The following is a 16,846-nucleotide window of genomic DNA, read 5'->3' as shown; positions in this document are numbered from 1 at the left end:
GAGTGATGTCAGTGAGTTCTAACGCCAATTATGACCGGAGACCCGGTATCACCATTCTGCCAAATATTGGATATATAAGTTGTTAGGGAGATAAAGGTAACGGACATGATGTGTACTATTTGCAATTATGGATTGTATCCATAATGGATAAGGATGGGCTCTGTTCTATAGGTGCCTCGGATGTTTCCCGGGTTCTTCGCGAACGCGCAATTTTTTCATTGATGATTCTTCGAATAAAGGACTAACTTAGAGATGCCTCCGATATGTTGAAGGAGCATGTACCGGCTCGACGGAACACTCAACAAATCGCCCACAAATCGCCCACGGATTGCAAAATCACCAAAGCGTTCGTATACTCGGCTGTACTTGGGTGCCGACATACTGGTTGATGGCGGATAGGTATTTTGCCCGGCGAGTATTTGATTGGGTGACGGAATGCCATCCTCCTGAGGCATCTACACCAGTGCCGCAGCCGTTCGAGTGATAGATCATTACTTCAAAACCCGGTTAGGGCAATCCCCGCAGTAATTGGTTCACTAATGCTGGCGGAAATTAAATTTCCTCTGGTGAAGGCAAATACCGTTTATGACAGTCTTTGGAAACTTAAGGCTAGTGTCAGCGTCAGAAGAAAGACTTCTGTTCAGGGACGAAAAATAATCGAAAAACTTCCGGAAATTACAACTTTTCGCTAGCATTGAAATATTTTCCACATGGCACATTTCTGTCGGGAGACTATTCCACAAAACGGCTGCCGAATGTCCAGCGTCTCTCGCCGTAACATAGTTCATGTCTCGAGGGAGAGGGGTGAGGTGGTTGGGGGTGGATGAGTCACGCCTTTTCGAAAGTTTAAGATCATCCAGGCACTTCAATGAAGTAATCACACCTTATTTTTTACACAGGACCATGCTTCCATGTCCACCCACTGGAAAAACAATTATCAAGTGTGCAACAAGAATCGAAGCGCTAAGCTAACTCGTGAATACGAAAGAAATTTTAACAGTTACTGTTTTTATTTTTTCGAAAGTACGGGGATCTTGTTTCCTGACCGAGCGACTCGTGGGGTGTTGTAGAACGAATATCTATTGTCTGATGCCTTGCGAGAGAATCCATCAGAATTTAAAATTGAACTATACCCGGTAGTGCTGTTGAATCCCAAGTTATTCACAAAGTTATCGAAAGTTCTTTTGAAATGTAAGTCAGCTCGAACTCAGTGTAATTGGTAAAATGCACCACTCTGCATGATACTATTACTTTCTACTTCCGCAATCCCAAGACGGTTGCATGTAATTATTTGAAAATCCCAAATGCAGTCGAATGGTCATCGCATTGTAATGAGGGAGTATCAAATTCTACAACAAACATTAGGTTTTTCAGAATCTAGCTAGAATTGGTCAATATAATACGTTTACATAGTTCAGGGAATCGACGACGTGAGTTAATAAACAAATTGTTGCAATACACCTGTTGCTTGGCCAGGGACACACTCTTCAAAATATAATACGCATTCTGATTCGTTAGGGACATATATGAGAAAACCTAATACGCCATTTGATTGATCAGGAATACACACTTCGAAATATAAGACGCATTTCGATTGGTCAGGGATTACGCAAAAGACGAAAAGTTCCGTTCAACCAAAAAAAGTATGTTTCTATTGACAAGTCCCTCAACACTGAATGGTCGAATTGAGGGAACCTATTTGCATCAGAAGCTGCAACTTCCAAATATTTCAAAGATGAGAGAAATGGCCTCACTCTCTTATTTCTAACCTAACTGGTAGTTTTTGAATCGCGCATAAAATAGCCTTTAGGGAGAAAAAAGTTTGGTGCGAACTTTGCGCCCATATGGGATATCGATTTCACCAATGGTTACTTCTCCGTTTCCGCGATCACTGAATGAATATCTTTTTCTCCCTATTTCTGTGATCGCGATCACCACCGTATCTGATGAGTTGCGTGTAACAGACCGACCTCCGTGACTAGCATTGTATGATATTCCCAATACCATATTTCTGTTACATGGCTGTGACGGTTCGATAACAATTCCAAAACACGCAGGAGTTGATGACGTCGTTCGCAACATTTCTTTCCTGTATTCCTTTCACCACCAGCAAACAGTTCTGTGGCAAGAACTATTGGATACTTTTTCGAGTTGTTCACTGTCACACACTAATTACATGTGCCTATCCGGGGAATCAATAATGAGCTGGCGCAGCTGCCTAACATATAACCAATAGAAACTATATTGCGATAATTGCCTCCATGGATAATTCGCCTTACTTGAAGAAAGATGCCTCTACTTCAGTGAATGCCAAATACTGTCGACAGTATTTTTTATGTACAATGTATATTTGCATCTTTTTCAGATAAATACAATACAATTGCTGCATGCTGAGTTCCCCCGCCGTCCTGCGACCCGCGTTGATTTTGCCGAGGCCTGTCCACCATCGAACGCGAGGTATGCTAAGAGTAAAACTTGTCGTGGGAATTTGACTGTTTTCCATTTTTATATTTCAATAAACATTCTGAACGGACAGCCCTTCACTTCGTTCGACGACGTCGGAATTATTTTGACACTGGCAAGTAATGGGTGCTCCCACCTGATAATCAATCATGGTTTGATCGGGTCTTAATCCCTCGCGGGCAGCTTTCCCGAGCCTTGGCTGATCACGATTGACGCCTGCTTCTTGACACGAAGCATGCATAATTGAAATTTAAAGTGCAATTGATACTGTAAATCGCGCAATTTTGGCGCCTTTTGATATTCGCGATTCAAAAAATCTCGAAAAAATTGAATTCTCACTCTACCTTTTGATAATTTTACACAAATCAATGCATTATTTGAACGAAATCGTTTATTTCGTCAGATATTTCAAAATTCACAGTATCAGTAAAATGCTTACGTTGCCTAAATCGGACAGAACATGGCTAAAAAACGTGCCATTTGAAGCAGAATATTGACAACTTTTCGCAGCCAGCCATTTCGGCTTTATTCAACTTCCCTGATGATGTGCCTACCCAATAGGGCTTAAGGTGCATTGTTACAGAGAACAAATACCTTGGAACACGCTCTTATTATTTTACGATCATGAATTTTTCCAAGATTCCTTCTTTGCAGGTGCGGAATTTCGAACTACACCCAAACCATGAAGTCATCAAAATCAACAGCGCCGACAAAGACCTTTTATTAGCCATGGGAAGAATTTGAGAGTGAACTTTGAAATTTACGATTGAGAATTCTTGTGAAGGTTTGATTTCCTGCTAATACCACTGATCATGGCGATTACCATGGCAACGGTTCCCAAATGAAACAATGGTGACTAATTTACTTTCTGTGGCATGACGTCTCAAATGCTGCCGAGGGTACTTTCCAGCCTAATGAATAGGTCCATATACCGAGGAGAGCAAAATATCCCTCAGCAACTCGAACCAATTTTTTATCGGCGCCGACTTGTCACCTGAAGCTTAGTTCTAGATACTGTTACCGCCCTTTTTATTTCAGGATTCACGAAAAATTCTGAAAAATGTTTTTTTTTCGATTTGTTCTAGTGGTTTACAAATCCTTTTCCCTTATTTCGCATAAAAATATATACATGTATATTCGTGATTTCTTCCTCCGCTAACCGAGATTATTCGCGCAAATTTAGCGTATGTGGAATCCGTAATGCTGTACGGCTCAGAGACATGGCAAATCACCAGAACGGCAATGAAGAAACTCCAAGTCTTCATCAACAGCTGCCTTCATGTAGGATATTTCACCTCGAATGGACAGACCGTGTAATAAACAAGGACCTGTGGAAAAGAGCAAACGGGGACCCACTTGAGATCAAGATACTCCGTCGACGCTGAGCTGGATCGGGCATACACTGAGAAAACCGCCATCTAGGATCACACGTCAAGCTCTGACCTGTATCCGACAGGGGTAGACCGAGGATCAGCTGGCGATGAGACCTCGAGAGTGACATGAAGACCATGAGTCACACTTGGCAGGAACAGGAGAGGATCGCCAGGGACAGAAGGCGATGGGGGGAAGTTTGTAAGCAGCCTATAACTCCGCATGCATCATTCTGCATCAACTCGGAACGAAATGGGTTATAAAGGTGGGTTGTAATGCGTCGCCTTCAAAGGAAGCCATGTTTCTAAGATCGACATAAATCGAGTTGTTTATAGGAAGAATAATGGGTAAGCAAGTAATAAAATTTCCATTATAGATCTTACCGTCATTGCCTGCGTTTTTTCATTCGATCTAGTTTAGCTCAACAAAGTCTCCAAAGAGATTCATTTGCAAATTACACATGTAGTGGTTTAAGACAAAGAAGTCGCCCTTCATGATAAAGATCTAACACTCATTTAAAGCGTGTTACATGTAAATGGCTTGTAAGTGGTGATTTTTATCGAGAAACTTTTTACTTTAATTTCTTGATTTGTCTCGTGCAATTTTGATTTGTTGCTTGTTGTAAATAACTATACATTACTGTTGTTCTGTAATCTTCTAACAAGGAGGAAATAAAGAAATATATATCGCGAAAGTAATTTGTTTTAAGGTGAAACTACACTTCGTAGAGTGCCTGCATTTTTCTAATCTAAGGAACACTAGAACTCTTTCCAACACCAAATATCAGTTAAAATATTATCCAGAGGCCATGAAAACCAAAGATGACAATGTCCTCCGAGTGATACTTTTACCATTTTGTGGATAATGGATAGTTCTGGTGTTTCTTAGACTGGCAAAATATGAGTCGAGCGAGTTTCACAGTAAACATTTTTGCAAACAGACTCCTAAAGTGCGTGTACTTTGTCAGCTTTCAAACACAATCCGCACCATTATCCATGACAACATTCCCATTTTAGTGAAAGCATCCTATCATGTCAGACTTCCGGTAAACCGGAAGTAGGACCATTACTACGACAACGGACGACAGCATCGAAACAGATACACTTCCGATTTAAAGGAGGAATTACGAGACATGAATTCATTAGGCAATTAGCAATTACGTTTCTCTGCCTGCCACTGATAAAACCGTTGATGAGGTTTGGTGAAATTGAGTGATGGGTGACAATGCTTTTTTTAAAAACAATTATTTCGTTTATAGGGTTCTTCATAAATTGAAATTCTATTTTGAAACATTTTATTCAAATTCTTGTACCTCAAGGTTTAAATCATGTGTATTCCATGCATGAACAAGAGATATTGGGCTTATGTGTTCAAAATGTAATGGCGTTGTAAAAAACCGAATTTTATCGACAGTTTCATGGAGTGTATTTTGTTGGTGCACCCTTCACTGAATTACCACGAGGCAGGTGTTTTGATGACATCGATTTCAACCGAACGGGTCTTCCATGCTATCCCTTCAAAACAGACAAACATGCAATAACAAACGTCTATTTCACAAGGGCCAGGGTCGGGGCCGGTCTGGGTAAGAAGCAGGAATAAGATAGTTAGATGGATTAAGGTAGATGGATGTTCCCCAGCTTCAGGGTGTCTTTTCATCCCTATTTTGCCCCTTACTGATCACTCCATCAAAACTGTTCAAAACGGTGTGTACAGATCGAAACACACCTTGTATTCGGAAATACCGGACCCGGAGAATATCGAATTCGGTGAATGTAGAACCAGGGGAACAAAGAACCGACTTCACATCGAGGTTGGCAAACATGAGTTGAATTTCGTGGGTAACCCTGTACCTGGAATCAACAGACTGACCAGCTTATATCGCTTTCAACCGAGCTGCGTCCTTGCTCCCTTCCAAATAGACAAACATAGGCCCCACTATATTACAGACTGTTGCAGAAATGTCTATCACGAACAGTATAACAGTAAATATTGTACAAGGACAAAGTGTAAGAGCATACCGCAATACAAGAGCTTCCTCAATTTTTTTTATAAAAGTCGCGGAAAGCATTGTTCTAAGGTATAATATGATTACTTTTCCAATTCTCGGAGATGGTAATGGAAGCAATGAAAGCAATGGGATTTATTATTTATTATTCATTTGGTCTGGTTCGTGTGATGAGAGACTGAGAAGGAATTGGGGCGGGTTTACTCGCCTCTGGTGTGCGGCTGGCTACAGCATGGCTGAAGAGATTTCGATAAGGGAAATGGGGCGGTTGACCGACCTCTGGCGGTCGCTACCACACGACTGAAGGAGTTCGACAAGGCATTGGGACGGGTTGACCGGCCTCTGGCGGTCGCTACCACACGGCTGAAGGAGTTCGACAAGGCATTGGGGCGGGTTGACCGGCCTCTGGCGGTCGCTACCACACGGCTGAAGGAGTTCGACAAGGCATCGGGGCGGGTTGATTGGCCTCATGGTCGCTGCCACATGGCTCTGAGGGAGTTTGACAACGTATGGGGTGGATTGGCTGGCCGCTAGTGGTATTTGTACCATCGCTGAAGAGATTTCGACAGAGTAGTACGCATGAGCATGTTGATTGGCCTCTGGTGTGCGGCGATTAGACGGGCGCGTTGACTGGTCGCTTGGCACTGATGCCTGCAACACGGCTGAAGAACGTTCGACTTGGTACATGTATACACGTAATGGGGCGGGTTCATGCGTTCCTGGTGTGTGGTGGCCGCAACACGGCTGAAGAAAGCCCGACGATCGCGAGGTATTTGGGTCAGTGGCCGGGATGATTCGCCTCATGCAGAGGTATGTGTCTGCCTCTTACTTGACTAGGAACCATGGTGAAAACAAAGATGTCCATGTCTGCGTTTTGATAGATTGAAACAAGTTTTACAATGTAAATGTAACTCAATATTAAGCATCCGATCCAATTATCCGATCGCAATACGCAACTTATTTGCTTAAATATTTAACACGGATTACATCCGTGTATTTAATAATGCTGCCCACTCTTCCAAGAATGCAGTTTGGAGCTAGTAAAAATACCTTCCTGTCGTATACCATCAACAGGAAAATACCGAGTCGCGTCCATGGCAACGGAATGTCAAGATGAACCATACTGTTATTGATAAGACCAATACAAATATAGTATTGGCTATATTTATATCGATACCTAAAGGTCCATTCGTAAATGTTTTGTCCGCATCTTTCGGGCTCTGTCAAAACAACAACTGCGCTGCGGTTTTGTAAATTTCTATTTCCCTGCGCTACAGGTATGTAAATACAATGATCACAGACGGCTTACCCCTTCAAACCACTTTAGGGTGGTTCAGTGTCCTTAACTTGATGTTTACTAAAAATACCAGCACTATTTGGAATACAGCAGAACCTCTCTATTAAGGACACACTCGGGACTGTCAAGTACTGTCCGTAATAGAGAGGTATCCTGATTAGAGGGTCAAATTGCATGGAAAAAACACTTTGGGACTAAACCTAGTGTCCTTCATAGGGAGGCTGTCCTCATTATTGAGGTGTCCACTAAGGGAGGTTCCACTGTAGTTTTTGCCCAACACTCTTTCAATTTGAAAGTGGTTTCCCCATCCCGATTTTGTGGCCATAGCTACTGAATTTAGTGCTACATGTACCTTACGGAATCGTTTGCGAAATAGACTTAATCACTGTGTCATCTTTAGATTTCAATGATATTCTTAGGACAATAAAATGGGAAGCTGTACTGTAGGTTACTGTTTATAGTGACGCATGGCAGGGACTCATCTTGCATCAATGACGGTCGCCAGATACAAGAATACACAAGCTATATTCCTTAAAGCTGGAAAAGATGGCGATGCATCTCCATGGTAACGGAAGACAAACCCGAAGCCAATATTGCTCAGGCTATTGGATGACCAAACGTAGAAGAAGAGAGGGACAATTGCATACACATTTGTAGGGGGCGACCATGTTTCCCAATTTTTTATGAAGTGATAGTTTGTGTGCTGTGCCCATCGGGAAACTAGTATTACGCCAATGGATTGTGCCCGTACGGCTATTTCATTATTTGCAATTGTGAAGACGTTGATAATGGTTTGAAATGTTATCAGTATTAATTCTTTATTTCCTTAAATCATTTGATGTGATATACCATTGAGAGTGCCATTAATTCTTTTTAATCATACCGTGGTTATAACAGCTGTTGCAGGATCCCGTATATAAACTGAGCTAGTTGCGCGATAGCTTGCCTTTCTGTCAGATCAACATAGATCACCATGATACACTGCGTCCCAAACCTCAAAACATTAATGGATGCATTATTTCTGTGGCGTGAGAGTGTGCTTGGTGACCTCTTCTACAGATCAACAATGACCTGCATGATACACCACCCACAGAACCTCAAAACAATAACATGAATAACGGATTCGAGGGTGTGATTGGTCAGCTCGGGTGCAGAAGTGCCGGAAATGTAAGAAATATAGATGTATATTACGTAATAACTAATGCACGTCATGAGGTCAAACAAGCTAAAAACAAAACGTATTGATTTCATGGACAGGAATTTTGTAAGTGCATGTATTAAATCAATACTTTGGGCCGGGGTACCCAAAATCAACGCAGGAATTAGTAGTCCTTTTCAACGGCACTTTTTACGATATTTTTATCAACTCAAATATGATCCAATATAGCAATGTATTTTCTACATGACGATCGCCAATTCGTTCCCCTATCTCCTGCCTATTGGCCCCCTTTTAACATGTTAACCTCCCTGGGTAAAAATATAATTTCCGGCTCTGAATGAAACACCTTCTGCTCGAGAAAATCGAAAAATTCGAGACTATGCACAGATGATGTTACTCGTTAATATACTCAGCGCCGCGGGGTCCATATTGAAATACGCTGAAAATTGATCATTAGAGAGACTTGACGATCTTTCTTTAGAGATTAGAACTCACTTGCTCCGCTTGCGGCTTATTTTGATGATTATGTAAACTAATTTTTCACCCATTATTTTCGCAACTCGAATATAGCACACTGTACGTCGGCGAGAAAGTGAAAAAATCACGTGTTTTAGAAGACTAAACATTCTCCGCAGGACAGCATGTCAATGCCTGGCGTCTCAATGTTGGCCGGTGATGACACTGCATATATTGGTAGTTCCGCACACGCATTTTTATTAAATATTAGTTCTTTGATGTACATGTATATCTTAAAGGAATTTCTCGGTTTTCTCTTTATTTCGTGTAATCAATCAATACATCTCATGCTCAACTTTCTGCTAGCCGACCACAAAAATACATATTACGAAACTAATTTTTTTCTAAAATGATAGGTGTAGAATATTGGTTCCCTAAATTATATCAACAGAATGCTGGCAAGTTTGGACACCTCCTACCATACCCATATCATACCTTTGGTCGTGTGCTGCAGTGCTCGGGGAAGTGTTATATACGAAAAGTTGCTTAATAAAGCGCGAAATACAGGCAGGTTGTTTTAACAAGTGTACATAAGCTGAAAGATGTCTTTAAGCACCTCGTAAGCGAGCGCTTTTATCACAGCTACCTGCGAAGAATATCGCTGCGTGCGTGATAGAAAGACCGCGCATCTGCGGGTAAAACCTGGGCTTGATGATGTTTCTCGCAGTTCTCATTGGTTCCCGATTCCAGTCGCTGCTTATTCGACCACCGAAACAAGGGATTTCCGTCGCTTACGATCATACGTGTACAAAAATCGCTCATTTGTGGGGCGGTTTATTACACTAGCATGCTTCAAGGCAATATAAACGCATTATATAACAATATGCTATCATACGATCGTATAAATTCTTATTACTATATCGTGTAAGCGTCAAGACATAAAAAATACTTAGTATACGTGTAATGTATAGTCACTTAAGTCAGATAATGATACTCTGTGACGCATTTCAACGATATGGGAAAAATCTGCAGTACGTTAATGCGAAGGAGTGAGTAGAATAATAGTGATACAAGATAATCCTGCACTTAGCGCGTTTATCGGGTCGGAATCCCTTCCTATTCACTTTCATACGCCAATGAGAGGGAACAACATTGCTGTGAAGAACATCGTTGTCTGAGGATCCTTTGGTTAAACTAGCAAATCAATAGCAACAGTTTGACTGCCGAAAATCAACCCCACACTCTCTCTGCTTTCTAGATAAGTCAGCATCGCCTTGGATAATTAAAACGAGATTTTGAAAAATCTTGATTTTGAATGAAATCACCTCCTTTGATCCGGGATAACCAAATTCAGACAGAATTTTTTTTTGCTTAACACTTCCGAATATGATGAAAGTTGAATTTTTTAATGCATGTTCATGTTTTCACCTCAGTACATCATTTAAGACAACACGAATATGTATACATGTATACCAGTGGCCTCTTGAAGTTCAAAACGGTAGTACGCCATTTTGAACTTCCAGGGGCTAGTTCTCTCTGTAGCCTCCACACCCCGCGCGTTGTCTGAAAGTTGAGCAATGCCAAATCAAGCAGGTAGTACGTGAAATTTGTCTTAACATGATACCACTTACTATAAGGTTTAACGTTAGGTCTAAAATATATAAGTCTGATTCACGACAAAATTGTTTCGACCTAACCTTCCCTTTATGACAACCAGCCTTCAGCGAATTTTTGCCCATTTCTCAAGCTCGTAAAGACTGGAAGCAATCTCCACCAAAACAGAGATTTAACCGCGGGCACAAATATATCCCGTCCACTGAAATTAGAAAAGAATCGATGGAAGAAAACCTTACCTTGTCTTGCTGTTGATACGGAATATCAAAAGTGTCATTTTCATCAATATCCACAGTCTTTTGCCTCTTTATCTTTTTAAAGTCCTCAATGGTCAGTGTGGTCTTTGTTAATCCCTGGCCCGGCTGCGGCGTGGAACCCGCCCGCAACTCTTCCCAGGCCTTGGCCGTGTCCGTGAACGACATCTCCAAGGTCTTCTTAGCCTCGACGGGCGTGGACCCGTTCAAGGTTCCGTGGTCATCCTCCGGCCGATAGTCCTTGGCCTGGTGGCTCGGCCGCGAGGCCTGAAGTATCCCCACCATTTGTGCCTTCTGTCTGAAAATATTCCTCGAAGCACCTGCACCCATCGTTTACTGCTCCTAGTCCGATAGTATCCAATATGTGTTAATTATTCCGATCAATCCTAAACATGCCAAAAACATCCGCAGACATAGTCACATACTTGTCTTGGTAAGATAATTGTCCTTATGTTCAAATAAATAATATGCGAAGAGATCCCGACAAGAGATCCCGACTTTGTTACCTGTGTTTGATCAACGGGGATATCGTGAAAAGCCACACGAACCTTACGTTAATGCTATGGTTATGACAGCTTGTGACTCTCGTCACCAAGGCAATACGATTACTCGATCATCGAACTCGCGACAGGTGGTTGTGGTGCCTTTTGAAGACCGAAGGCGGCGGCACTGCTGAAGGGAGTGTTTACGCTAATACCATTAGTCTCCGCGTGGTGGCATATTGTAATGTCATGGAAGAGAGTGATTGCGCGACTCTGAAAAAAACTGTGCGTGCCCAGATCGATTCCGGTTAGTTGTTAAAAAGATACTTGTACGTGTGCAAAATATTTGAACATGTAGTAACAAAGCATTCAAGAGCCGTCATATCGAGGCAACAAATATTTGAAGTCCGAAAGTGTACTAAAGAGTACTACCAGAGCGTTATCGAAGCGTTGTGCGGTGAAATGACGTTCAGGATGAAACAGTTTCATTTTCACATGACCAGTGCAATTCAAACAAAACATTCCGAAAGTCGAACTATAGATAGTACAGAGCGTTATTGAAGCGTTGTTGAAAAAATGTTCAGGACAACAAAGTTCCATTTCCACATGACGAGAACAATTCAATTAAAAATCCCGAATGTCACGTCGGACTTCTGTACCTGTAGAGAGGACAGGGCGTAATTATCAAGGCGTTGCATGAAAAGATGTTCGGGATGAAAAATTGTCATGGCCAAAGTGAGGGTGGGTCCCCTCACCCCTGCTCGCACCGGCCTGCCCTTCCCAGAAAAAAAGCTAGAAAGCGCAGGCAGCTTCTACGTGTAACACCACTGAAGCAATACAGACAGACACCTAAACTATCATGCCTCTTCTCAAATACCATCTCCCACAGGCTCTGAAAACAATTAACCTAGGCAACGAGTAATATCACTCGCTGCCATTAGAAAGGAATACAATTATTCGCTTGCATATTTTGATTTCTCAAGAGGCAAATTCGAGGTAGTTCGAAACATTCCAAGTCGTCTCACTGTCACAAAATGATCATTCCAACAAACAGTTAGACAATTTGTTGGATAATTCAGTATAAAAAGCAAAAAAAACCTGAAAGGCATAATATTCGCTCTTTGGGAATGTCGGTCGGCCTTTGTTTTGACATATCTGCTGCAAAAGTGAAATTCACATTGTAATTAAATCCTGATTCCGGAAAATGTTGGAAATGGGTGGATACAAAAATAGAAAATAACATTAGTATCAATTCAACCAGTATCAAGGGCTGTTTATCAAGGACTTAGGAAAAAGAATTTTCTATAAAACATGGACTGCATTTTTCCTCGGACCATTTCAAAATCAGCCGTGGTGGAGAGAAGACAAAATGAGAATATTATATCAGTCTATTATAAATTTTATATCGATATGCTCATACTGTGTGTTAGACTGTTTCCGCCCAGTTTCCAGAGATACTGCAGTTTCCGCCAAATCGACGCGACTACGTTGGATTAGACGTAGTGCATGTGACCTGACATTGCCCGTCTCGTTCCCTGTGACCTTTGATGAGAGGAATGCATCGCGTTTAGTTTGTGTCAGTGTATCAAAAAACATCGACTAAACATTTTACATTGTATTAAACCTGAAAAGTCAGTCCGCACTCGTCGAAATGACACGCGCTCAACGTCAACCATGGTTCTCAATCACGCCATCTCGATATTCCTTTAGTTATCATTAATAGTGATGCCACATGTAGCCGAGTCGGTGGCATCATGTTGAAGTTAGCTACTTCTTTCGGATTCCTTATTCCCAATGTAACTTCCACCGCGATCCTCGGACGGTTGTGGTTGGCTTGCCATAATAACTGCATTTAGCCTTACTAAAGAATTACAGGCGTACTGACTTAGCTTTTATACCGAAAACCAAGAATAGATAATTTACTTGAGATTCGGGAATGGAAGTATGAAATCAGTTGGTAACTTCAGGCTGGTGAAGATGGCGTCCGTTCCGATTTCGCGCCGAAGACCTGGATGTTTTGAGGAGCTCTTCCACCCCCGCTGCAACATCGACCGCATATCAATACCGAAGAAAGAAACACGCGAGCAGAGTATATTTCCCCAATATCATGCATGTGACTCATTGAACGGTGTGTCGATGGCCTTGAGATAGTAATAATATTTCGGTATGAAGATCCATTTTGGATATCATATGAAGGGGACTTTACATTCTCGGTATTTGTCTCGCCTGAGACGAGCGGTACTGGCTATGCATGTATTGATGGTGTTGCACTGTCCCATTTCCTTCTCCCCAGCTGAAAGAACGCCGACATGTATGGAAAAGTAGTTATTAAAAGGGTTCCCTATTTTCACACATAATGACGTCAACCAACAATCAGAAAGCAAGGCCAGCCAAGACGCCCGTCATGCCCGTAGCTAGTATGGAGAGGGAGGTGGCAAATACCTCAAAGGCTAACTGAAAATTGCGTTATTTATACCGACTTTTCTTCGGGTTTTGCAGGGCCAATGGAAGCAAAAAAGTACATTGGTCCCCTCCTGCCAAAACCCTAGCTACGGCTATGAATGCATTACGACAAGACCCTATACCACATGTACAAAAACTAAATGTTTATCAGGCGGGGCTTATAAAAATATCCGTCGGGAAATTATATCGCAAGCTAAAAAAGAGCATTGGTCTGAGCTCCATGTCACGAATACTCCATTTTCATCTTGTTGCTATTCGTGCTAGTTTATGGTTACAAAAGACGTATCAATAAATGAGATTGAGATTGTTGTCTCGTTAATTACAATCATGTTAATTATGACGATCTCATCTTTGCATTGTTCAATCACATGTAGGCTGTTGTATCAGTATCACTACGCAGTGCGTTGGTCAATTTCGGTTTCAAACAACGGATATCCAAAACTTAAAGGATTTTCTTTCAAAACACTGGACATGTGATGTTAATCGTGAGTTCAAATATTAGGTTTAGTTACAGTTCTTTGGATAATTACTTTCAAGTGACTTCAGTAATCGCAAGGTTTGTACGAAATGAATCTGGAGACTAAGCGATTTTAATTTTTCATCAGTCCAATCGGCGAACCACTCTAAAGTGCGCATTTGAAGTTTGTAGTAGATCTCATCGGGGACAACTCGACTACTATCTAAACTATTTTGTAAATATTTCAAGGAATATTGTTAATTTTTATACTTTGGTTCGATCCGTGTGGCGATTCGAGGTTTGGGCCTGGCCAGTCGAAGAGGTGCGAATCGGAGGTCACATGCAATAGCCAGCGGTGCTCATATCCAACAACCTCCATTACACACTGCTATAAGTGGGCTTCTTCAAAGCCTGAGTACTTTCGGTGGGCCACTGAGCGCCACCATGAAATCTTCGACTCGTACTTCGCTGCAGTCAAAGAGCAGGACCCGCGAAATTTACCATTCTAGCTGAAATGACTTCCAGAAAACCTCTTTGAATGAAAAAATAATCAGTGGAAAAGCAGTAGAACTTAGACGATCCAAAACCTTGCGAGGTGAGAACGGACCAATTTGCAGTGTCACCATCAATCCTTCCACTTGGCAGATTCATTTGGAATTACAGCATTGCTGTTAATGAAAAGTAGGTTCGCCCAAAGCGATATAATGTATACTACGTGTGTATACTGTCAACTGTTTTAACCTCGTTACAGTTGAAGAAGTTGTTGTTTTAACAATTTTCATGAAAAGAGCTTGTACGCTCATAGACATAACCGTGTTTGATAGTGAGCTCCGAGACCGCCAGCCCTGCGTCAGGAGCTGGTAGTCACACGTCTTGCCTTTCCAACAGACCCGATTCCATTCCCTATCAGTGCATTGTCGCTCCTCAAAATGAACATGTGTTTGATAATTCTGACGCCGCCAATACTCTGCCAAGAGCGGTGAGTCCCCTAGAAAGTCTGTCGAGATTGGCTGCGCCTTGTGAAGCTTCACACTTATACATATCGATCAGCAACACGTGCTTATACAAATGGATACAAATATGCTTCGGTTCAGGCAGATGGAGATCAGATACAAGGTGTACATGGAACAACCAAGTTGACGCTGTTACCAATTGCATTATGCTGTGGATGACTTTGGTCGCTTCTGTCTTCATTGTCCGGATCAGCCGAGGGTTAGCGCGTGTCCACACGGACTGTGGGGGCGTGTACGACGCAAGGCAAGGATTCATCCACACGCCGAACTTCCCCGGGAGGTTTCCCGCACCGATCAACTGTAGGTGGTTAATCAGGGCCCCGGTGGGCCAGAGGATCGTCCTATACTTCACGCAATACTACCTAAGAGAGGGACTGTCAATCTCAGAATATGACATGTACCATAATGAGAGTTTATACATCGGGAAGAGAAATTTGGGAGAGATTAGTTTCGAGGATGAGATAACGAGCATTATTGCGCTGAAACCCGTCCTGGTCGTCCATCTGAAAATTCGGGAGAAAGAGATAGGCGACATTCATTTAAGAGTCATGGAGTATCTCTCTGACGTTTACGGATTCAACATGACTTATGAAGTAGTTCCTGCCAACAGCAAGACCAGGACGGACGCCTGTTCAGTCTACCATTGCTCGTTCCTCGGGAATTGTTACGCTTCGAAAAACTTTGATAAGTTTTCGTGCCATTGCTTTGAGGGTTTCTTCGGGAAGGAGTGCGAATACGGCCCTTACTGTAACCCGAGCAAGAATATCAATCAGTGTAAAAACGGTGGAAAATGCAGGTAGATAATTATTTACTTAACAGGTGCAAACGTATGCTGTTTTCTTTATTTATTGTCCGGGTGAAGTGCGGAGAAATAGAGCAGTATAGAACCTCTCCATCAAAAAGTCTCTGATCTTGATACTGACAAATATTGTCCATCAGGCCTCTCATTTACTTCCATTGGACCTACACTGCTTTCCCCAAATTTGAGCATATTTTACTATGACATCATGCTGTTAGTTTTGGGGCATATAATCATGATCGATATTTTGATGTCATTTAGACGTTTAATCTTCAGAAAAAGCTTCGGGAGGGTCAAAAACAAAAAACAGAAATAATTGTTTTTATGATTTTGCCCTATCTAACGCCAGAGTTGTGTTGTAACAATAATAACGCGCTGCAGAACCGTCCCAGAGCTGCACAACGATCCTGAAACGACCGTCGATCTGTGGAAGAAAATTAGCATTAATAATTTTGGTGCCACTCGGGCGTTAGCAGTTGTATTTAATTAAACTTCACCAAACCAATACCGAGCATGACAAGGGAGTCTAGTCTGCAAAGTTGTATGCTATTATGTTCAGAAGATTCGTGATATCGTAGATTTGCATTTCTGGACATATCGCCGCAAAAGCATACTGACCAATTTCATTTTTGGTATAGAACTTAAAGTCTCAATACTAGATATATGCCATTTAAGCAAGAACTAGTAATATCTATGTCGCAGTGTCTGCCGAATTTCACTAACTACGTATATGCTTTTTTCATATAAAATATTTTTTTGGATAGGCTGAAAAAACAGCCTGAAGATTTCATCAAAGTTCGTCCAGAAATAAGCGGTACAGAGCAGAAAATGTCAAAATCAATTACTGAAATGTCAAAGTCCTCTTGGGTCCCTAAATTAAATGAAATGAGGAAAACCAAACTATCAAGTAATCGGCGCCGTAGTTTTCGCACAGTAGCCCAAAAGAACAGTGACATTAACTTTTGAAAAAGCCGGTACATTGTAATTTAAACATATGAAAAGATAGAATTATT

General features: G+C 41.7%; 2 protein-coding genes across 3 annotated transcripts in view; one reads left to right on the top strand and one right to left on the bottom strand.

Moving 5' to 3' along the window:
• LOC135486366 (PHD finger protein 24-like) overlaps nucleotides 1–11,195 on the bottom strand; it is a 28,734-nt gene extending 17,539 nt beyond the window's left edge. For both annotated transcript variants that reach the window (XM_064769111.1, XM_064769112.1), the window contains exon 1: nucleotides 10,605–11,195. In XM_064769111.1, the coding sequence (XP_064625181.1) occupies nucleotides 10,605–10,949 (345 nt within the window). In that variant the 5' untranslated portion in view covers nucleotides 10,950–11,195. The remainder of the gene's footprint in view (nucleotides 1–10,604) is intronic.
• A 3,985-nt stretch (nucleotides 11,196–15,180) lies between these two features.
• Nucleotides 15,181–16,846, top strand: part of LOC135486819 (uncharacterized) — a 31,718-nt gene continuing 30,052 nt past the window's right edge. The window contains exon 1 of the mRNA XM_064769920.1: nucleotides 15,181–15,830. Within this exon, the coding sequence (XP_064625990.1) occupies nucleotides 15,181–15,830 (650 nt within the window). The remainder of the gene's footprint in view (nucleotides 15,831–16,846) is intronic.

The sequence above is a fragment of the Lineus longissimus genome, chromosome 4 (assembly GCF_910592395.1).
Source record: "Lineus longissimus chromosome 4, tnLinLong1.2, whole genome shotgun sequence".
NCBI classification, from domain to species: Eukaryota; Metazoa; Nemertea; class Pilidiophora; order Heteronemertea; family Lineidae; genus Lineus; species Lineus longissimus.
This window is presented reverse-complemented; position numbering and strand designations above follow the sequence as displayed.